Raw genomic sequence first — 8,106 nt, 5'->3', positions numbered from 1 at the left:
TTTTTTTTTTTTTTTTTTTTTTTTGCGGGGGAAAATATAAAAAAAAAAAAGGAAAATGAGTAAAGGCAATAGTAGTAAAAAGTATTAACAATCTGTTTTTAATTCTCCCATTGACTTTCCTTTTCTCTATTCGTTTGTTTATTTATTTATTTGTTTGTTTGTTTGACCACAATAAATGGAAAAAAAAAGAAAGAAAAAACAATATAAAGAGAATTTCTTTCTTCTTGCTCTTATTGTTACTACTGGTATTCCAGTACCTCTTTCTTTGCAGTTACGGCTTCACATAGAGAGAAAGAGAAAAAGAGAAAGAGAGTCCATAACTTATTTCCACATAAGAAAGGGGGATGGAAACCCACACCAAACATATACACATTATTTATTTAAATATAAATAAATAAATAAATAAATAAATATATATATATATATATATATATAAACTAAAGAAGAAGAAGAACAAGGAGAAAGAAGAAGCACCCAATCAAGTAAATAGTAGCATAGCCGTAGTCGCAATAGCACACACCACTAGAAGAAAAATATAAAAGATTGAATGTAAGAAGAAGATAAAAAAAAGAAGAAAAAGGATACGAAGAGATTACTGTACTTAATCAAAATAATAAAGAAAAAAAAAAGGAGAAAGAAGATTTTAAAAGAAAAAAAAAAGGCATTCTATAAAAGTATTCAATGTATACTTTCGTTTCTTTTCTTTTTATTTTTTTTTTTTTTCATTTTCTTTCTTCTTTATTGTTATTCTTGCTGCCGGCTACAGCTCCTTTATCTCTGTTCATTTCTTTTGATTTTTTATCTTGTAATATCTCCCGCCTGTACAGATGAGTCTATACATGTATGTATGTATGAACTCTTTTTTTGTTTGTTTGTTTGTTTGTTTTTTTTTTTTTATTTTTTCTTTAGTTGAGTGATCTTGTCACTTCAACTGCTGTTCTTTTGACTTTGATCTTTTGTTTGCACCTTCATCACATCTTGCAAAAAAAAAGAAAAAGAAAAAGAAAAAAAAACAGTGAATAGTTGTACACTTATTTTATACTCCCAATCACTCTTCTATATTCCCTTTTTTTTTTGCCTGATTTCCTTTTTTTTTCATTTTTATTTTCTTATTCTTTCGCTGAATATACACTTTATTTTCTTTTTTCTTTCTTTTAGGAGATTGTATGTCTATATTTAATTATTTCTATTTCTCTCTCTCCATCTCTATTTGTGTGTAATGCATATATATATATATATTCGTTGCTTCTCCTATTCCCTATCCCACACATATTTCTCTTCTTTGGCTTCATACAGCCCTCTCATGAGCACTGTACAGTCCAGTCCAATCTTTACAGTCTTCCCACGTGTGGCCTTCTTCTTTTTCTTTTTAATCCACGAGAATCGTCACTTTACGGTTCTTTCGCCCGGTAGACCGTTCCCCCTCTCCCGTATTGCCATTCCCGTTACCATTATCACCATTATTATTACCATTGTTGTTATCTCTACTCTTACTCTTGTTCTTCCCATCGGTGTGAAAGGCACTTCCCTGCCGGAGTGCACTTCCCGCTGGCCGCGCGGCCCCATCATATCCCCGACTCCGCGTTGGACTCTTCAGTATTCCCGCGGCCGGCGGCGGCGGCGGTGTGGTGCTGCTGTTGGGCGTGGAGCTCACGGAGGCCATGGAGGGAGAGGAGGAGGTGTGGCCCGTGAGGTGGAGATTGGCGTGAATGGACGGACTGCGGGTGCCGCTGACGCTCCGTTGGCCCATCGCGACGTGTCCGAACGGCACCGACGCGGCCGGACTTCCCTCGCGGCTCGACGGCAGCGGGGCGATGGCGGCCGGCGTGTACCCCGCACTTCCCCGCAGACTGTGGCTGTAGCTGTTGCTCATACTCATGCTCATACTGTTATTATTACTAAAACTATTGCTATTATTATTATTATTGTTATTATTGTTGGAGTGATGTTGGGTGTATCCCCCTTGGGGAGGTGGTTGCCATTCGTTTAATTGTTGTCGACGGGCTGCATGCATGCGTTCGGTGAGACGTGACATGTCATCACCAACAAGAAACGAGGGAGGTCGATCCAAGTCTGCACTATTACCCGCACTATTCATACTACTAGTCGTACTCACAGCTCCTATACCTATACCTCCTACTGTATTGGTATTGCTATTGCTATTGTTATTGCTACTTCGGCCCAATCCCACTTCTGCGGGTAATCCACCAGTGGGAGTCCATCGCGATCCCACAGATCGTCCAGCTTGTCGACGCTCCATTGGATGAAGGAGAAACTCCGGTTCTGCAAGACCTCCAGCTTTATTACCACTACTACGACTATTACCAGCATTCCAAGGACGATGATGACTACCAGATATACCATTGGGATTATCACTATTACTGCTATCTGGACTGCTACCACTATTACTACCACCAATAGCCATACCGCTACCACTACTACGAGTACCAGTGGTAGAAAGAACATCTGTTTTGTTGTCATTACTGCTGCTGTTGCTGCTGCGATGTCCACTGCTTTTCTTTCGGTGCATCGTCATCATTGTGTTGGAATCGTCATCGCTGTTACTATGACTTTCATCATCAAAGTGAACTCGACGCTTTCTGTGTCGATGCATTGTAGAAGAAGAGGAGGAGAAATTACTATCAACCCCAAGACCAAACTCCTCATCCCCTTCCTCTTCATTATCATTTCCATAGCGAAAGAATTGTTTTTCTTTCCCTTCTTCTTCTTCTTCTTCCCGTTTACCATGACGATGATGATGATGATGACCTTCCTTTTCTTTTTCCTTCTCACGTTTCTTTTTTAATTTTTCACGTTTACGTTGTTTCTTTTCCTCTTTTTCACGTAAACGTTCCTCATGCCGTTCTTTTGCCTCTGCAACCCGCCGTTCCGCAGCGGCCGCCGCCGTACGCCACTCTTCCATCTCCGCATCACTTGGATCTACGATTATAGTCTCTATTGTATGCCCATCTCCTCCTATTTCGGCTGCTTCCTGTTGTTTTTGCTGAATCTCACGTTTCTGAAGTCGGTAGGAACATAATTCTTCCATGAATGTTGGGGCTACCACCTTTTTATTTTTCTTTTTATTCTTCTCATTCATCGTACCACCACCACTGTTGCTGTTGCTGCTGGCATCTTTGTTGTGAACACTCTTTCCATCTGTTTCACTCTCTTTAGTGTTTTGGTTCTTGCTGTTCATCGTATTATTATTATTATTATTACTATTATTACTATTACTACTCGTGGTGGCTGCCGTCCCATTGGCATCTCCACTCAATCGTGAGGGAAATGCATGAGAGGGAATCTCCAGTAGTTGTCGCATTAACTGACGAGAGGCAATAGTCCGTTCATTGCGTGGACATTCACGATCGAATGTTTGCAGGGTTTTTGTGTATCCGCGGCGGTGCATGAACTCCCGCAGAAGGGCCTGCGCTAACGCATCCACCTGTTCTCGCATAGTGAGAGAGGTCACTACATCCGTGTTGGCCGCCGCTGCAGCTGCCGGTTTTATTTCTTTACCGCCATCATTATTATTATTATTATTATTATTATTATTATTATTATTATTATTATTATTATTACTGTTGTTGTTGTTGTGTCTTTCTTGAGTTTCCCCTTCTTCTTCTTCTACTTTTTGTTTTTGTTGTTTTTGTTGGGCCGTAGAGGGAGGATCTGCGGTCCATGCCGCCCTTGCATGGTGTCCAGTGTCGTCTCTAAGGTCCATGAGCAGAGAAACTTTACAAACTCAGACAGACACAAAGAGAGAAGCTTGTATATATATATATATATATATATATATATATATATATATATATATATATATATATATATATATTTCTAATATGATTTTCTACCTTATACTGTAAGTAGAATAATATGAGCCGTAATCCCACAGAGAGAAAGAAAGAAAGAATGAGAAGAGAAAAAGAAAGAAAGGGGTTAAAGTGAAAGAAAGAAAGAAAGAAAGAAAGAAAAACAAAGAAAAAGAAATAAAGGCAGAGAAGAGTATATGATGTAGAATAAAAGAATGTGAAAAAGAAACAAAGAAAAAAAAAAGAGTGAAAGAAAATTCTCACACAAATCTTGTTTAACGTATCGTTTGTTTTTGTTGTTTTGTTTTTGTTTTTGTTTTTTTGTTTTCCATTGTTCTCGCAGATATTTTATTCTCTCTCTTTGTTCGTTTCCTTTTCTTTTTTTCTATTTTGATTGAAGCTACTGCATCTATACATGCAGCAGTGTCGTTAAGGATATAATTCATCAATAGAATTACCGTTAATAATAATAATAATAATAATAATAATAATAATAATAATAATAGTTTCTCTCTCTTTATCTCTCTCTCTCTTTTACTGTTGTTTCTCTGATTACAGCGGTTAGGTGTTTGCAGAGAAAGATGTGATCTCCATCATGATAGAGAGAAACAAACAAACAAGGCATTCACTAACCTCACAGAATATATATATATATATATATATATATATATATATAAACAAGAAGCAACAAAAAAAAAGGAGAAATTTTCTCATTTCATTCGTTCATGCAAAAAAAAAAAAAGTGAACAGATAAGCACACGGAAAAACAAAAGAAAAAAAAAAACAAAAACAAAAAACAAAAAACGTCTCTCTCTTCTCTTTCTTTATTTTTTTTTCAAATCTCTCTAAATACTCTAATTTGAAGTGTCCATTGGATAAATGTAGTCTATATTTTTTGCCTCTAAAAAAACCCACCACCAAACATCTCACGTTGCGTTCCTTCTCTCTCTCTCTGTAATCTCCTATTCCTGAAATCTTTCCTTACACATATATATACACATATACATATAAACATACATATACATCTCTTTCTCTAAAAAAAAAAAAAACACACACACACATTATATATATATATATATATATACAGAAGTATGCAGACGGACCCCTCATATATCGATGGTCGTTTCTTTTTATTTACTTCTTTATTGCTTCTTCTTTCGTCCTTCTTCATGTTTCCTTCCTTATCTTTATTTCTTCTACTTTTGTGTCCTATTTCTAAATGTGTGTATACCAGCGTGATATAATCAACAAATATATATATATATATATATCATTAACTTCCTTCCTCTTTCTATTGATTTTTTTCCTCTGCTTTCCTGAGTATGTGGTTCTTCTTCTTCGTTTTTCTTCTTTGTTTCCGCTTCTTTCCTTTATTTCTCTATCTAACAGTCAATAAATAGATGTATGTATGTATGTATGTATATATATGTGTATATGTATATATATATAGAGTTAGTGTCCCTGTGCGGCTCTCCAGACGGTTGTATTTAAATAATTAAACCCCCGCCGCCAGTTGAGGGCATCAGGGTTCCGCTCAAACTGCTGCCATTTCTTCCGGCACGACTCCCGCGAGTATTTCTGCGGGCACTTCAGTGAAAAACGCACCCACTCATCAAAGACGTGATCGTCATTACTGAAGTTGTGCAGGGCGAGGCCTACACGCACCCACACATCATAACTCTCCGCCGTGCGAGGGGGAAGTCGGCGGAGTTTCTCAATCACAGATTTAAACCGCCGCCATTTGGCTCCTTCGGTGAGATACGCAGAAACGGCATTGCCGTAAACATCAAACTCCAACGCGGCGGCATCTTTTGGACCAATTACATGAGAGGCACGGACAAATTTAAACTGCCGCAAGTATGCTCGCAGATTATCTGTCGTATTATTATTATTATTATTATTATTACTATTATTATTATTAAGGTTCTTGTTCTTGTGTTTGGTGGTCTGTTGAGGAACAAATGGGGCAAAGCGCGTAACGAAGGTGCGGGCGAGAATCTCCGCCTCTGTGAGATGATGTAAAGATTCCGTGATATCATTTAATCTTCTTTGCAGTGCGGGATCTTGTGCTTTCGTTAATGGGAGTAGTCGTTTTCCTTTTTGACCAGGTGTAATCTTCGCACTATATGCACATCGCAGCATTCCATTCGCACGATAACACTGTTCATCCACTACAGTACGTCCAAGTGTTGTATTTACCTCATCTGCGAGTAGTTTTACCACACGATAATCCTGAAAAGCAATCATCTTTTTGGTTGAATTCTTCTTTTTCTTTTTGTTATTATTATTATTATTATTATTATTATTATTATTATGTTTTCCCTCCTCTAACTCTTGATCCTCTCCTTTTTTATTATTTTTCTTCTTCTTGCTAGGCGATTGCTCTTCCATTTCATCTCCCTCTGTCTCTGCGATATTTTCCTCTGCATGATCTATAGATCCCATCGCACGGGCATGTACATGATAAGAGACTTTATCCGCACTCGGTATTTCGTTTGTTAAGATAAGAAAGGATGGTTGTAAGAACCCTACACCCTGTAATCGTACCTCAAGGTAATTTAACATATCTAATAATATCTTTTCTCCGGTTGCCGGTGTCTCATTGGGCAAATCCACATCCGCAAAGAAATCACACGGAACGTTTTCTCTACCACAGATCGTGTGGAAATGCCGCATGTGTGGTGGAAAGGAAAGTAAACGTTCAGCTACAATAAGTGAAGAGTCATTATTGGCAACACCAAGACTTAAGTTGGCGTTTTCTTTTAAATGTTTACCTTTTCCTATTGAAGTCCCTGTAGTAGTAGTTGTTGTTGTTGTTGTTGTTGTTGTGCTGCTGGATTCACTTTGTTTGCTGTCTTCGAGAAAACGTGGTCCAGTCTCAAAGCGAATAAAAGAAAAGGCTCCAGATTTGGTATCTTGACGTCCCAACATCACATCTTCAGGTCTCGCCAATGCAAGTAATTGATCCAAACGATAACTGCGTGTAATGTGTTCATGAATACCACGAAAGGGATTTGACAAGGTTGTACCACTGCTTAATCCATTACTGTTATTCTCATGGATATCCTTATCTTCCGCATTGTTGTTGGTGTTGTTATTATTATTGTTAGTATCATTATAATTATTTTCATTCTTGCGGTTACCATCATGACTATTTGGTAAGCTTGTATGACTATAATCAAGAATACCATTGATCCGAACATCTCCCATATCGTTTTCTATTTCTTCTTCTCTTTCTTCTTCTACTATCGCTGTTTTTCTCTTATTTTTCCTTTTCTTCTTACTCTCTAATGTAATTTCTTCTTGTTGTTCTTGTTGTTTCTCTGCATCTTCCTGTTGTCCCCGCTTTGACGAAGATGATAAGCCTGTGGATGGTCTAAGACGCCGCTGTTGTGATTGTAGTTCTTCCTTCGCAAAAGGGACTCGTGTGATTCCACCTTGCGGGGGCGGCAGCGCAGCTCCACGTTTCCCACCTGTATCCATACTGAAAGAAGCAAAGTTAAGTCCTTCTGCAGTATCATCCACCAAACTTCCCTTATGTTTCTTTGTAGTGAGGGTCCATCCTTTCCGTCCCTCACGCAGCTTTTCACCACTGGCAGTGTTACGACTACTGCTACTAGTAATGCTGCTGGATGCACGCAATGAGAAATATAAAGAAGATGAGGAAACTAATGCAGATTGTGCCAGTTTTGTGCGGCGCAGAAATCGTGGGGCCGCCACTGACGTTCCTGATATCAATACTAATGTCGTCATACTCACAGTTCTCGTTGTGTCCGTCTTAATATATTTCACTTCCAGAACCTTTTTTGTTTTCCTTTTCTTTTTTTTTTTTTTTTCTCGCCACGGATATATATATAGATATATATATATGTACCTAATAGTGATAGTAAGGGTAGCGGATCTGCTTGTGAAGGATATGTAATGTAAATGCTCTATGAATAATATGTTTTTTTTTTTTCTTTTCAATACAAATATGTGATAATATATATATATATATATATATTTGTTTAGTATCTACTTCTCTTAGAACCTTGTAAATGTGTAGTAGTCCTAACCCTGTCTAAATTTCTCTCACGTCCCTCCTTCTACTTCTATTATTTTTCTCTCTCCCTTCTCCGTGCTGTGGTGTGTCGGTAACCAATCTCTCCTCCCTGTGCCGTCCCTCACCGTAATGGTGTGGAGATCAGAAAAAAACAACCAGCCAGCAGTGGAAAAGCCACAGGCCGCAGGTACGAGCAAAGAGAGAGGAATTCCCTTTTTTATTAAGGGGTCAGAACAAACACACACACACACA

General features: G+C 38.1%; 2 protein-coding genes across 2 annotated transcripts; both read right to left on the bottom strand.

Moving 5' to 3' along the window:
* Positions 1 to 1,369: 1,369 nt before the first annotated feature.
* TM35_000321740 (uncharacterized protein) lies at positions 1,370 to 3,724 on the bottom strand (the record flags this gene model as incomplete). Its single annotated transcript, XM_029028801.1, has 1 exon — positions 1,370 to 3,724. One exon carries the CDS (start codon positions 3,722 to 3,724, stop codon positions 1,370 to 1,372), a length of 2,355 nt encoding a protein of 784 aa, XP_028879925.1.
* Positions 3,725 to 5,264: 1,540 nt separating this feature from the next.
* On the bottom strand, positions 5,265 to 7,565 carry TM35_000321730 (uncharacterized protein; the record flags this gene model as incomplete). The annotated part of the gene is made up of 1 exon (XM_029028800.1): positions 5,265 to 7,565. One exon carries the CDS (start codon positions 7,563 to 7,565, stop codon positions 5,265 to 5,267), a length of 2,301 nt encoding a protein of 766 aa, XP_028879924.1.
* Positions 7,566 to 8,106: the final 541 nt, after the last annotated feature.

This window comes from Trypanosoma theileri (genome assembly GCF_002087225.1).
Source record: "Trypanosoma theileri isolate Edinburgh chromosome Unknown TM35_Tth_32_V1, whole genome shotgun sequence".
Taxonomy (NCBI): Eukaryota; Euglenozoa; class Kinetoplastea; order Trypanosomatida; family Trypanosomatidae; genus Trypanosoma; species Trypanosoma theileri.
This window is presented reverse-complemented; position numbering and strand designations above follow the sequence as displayed.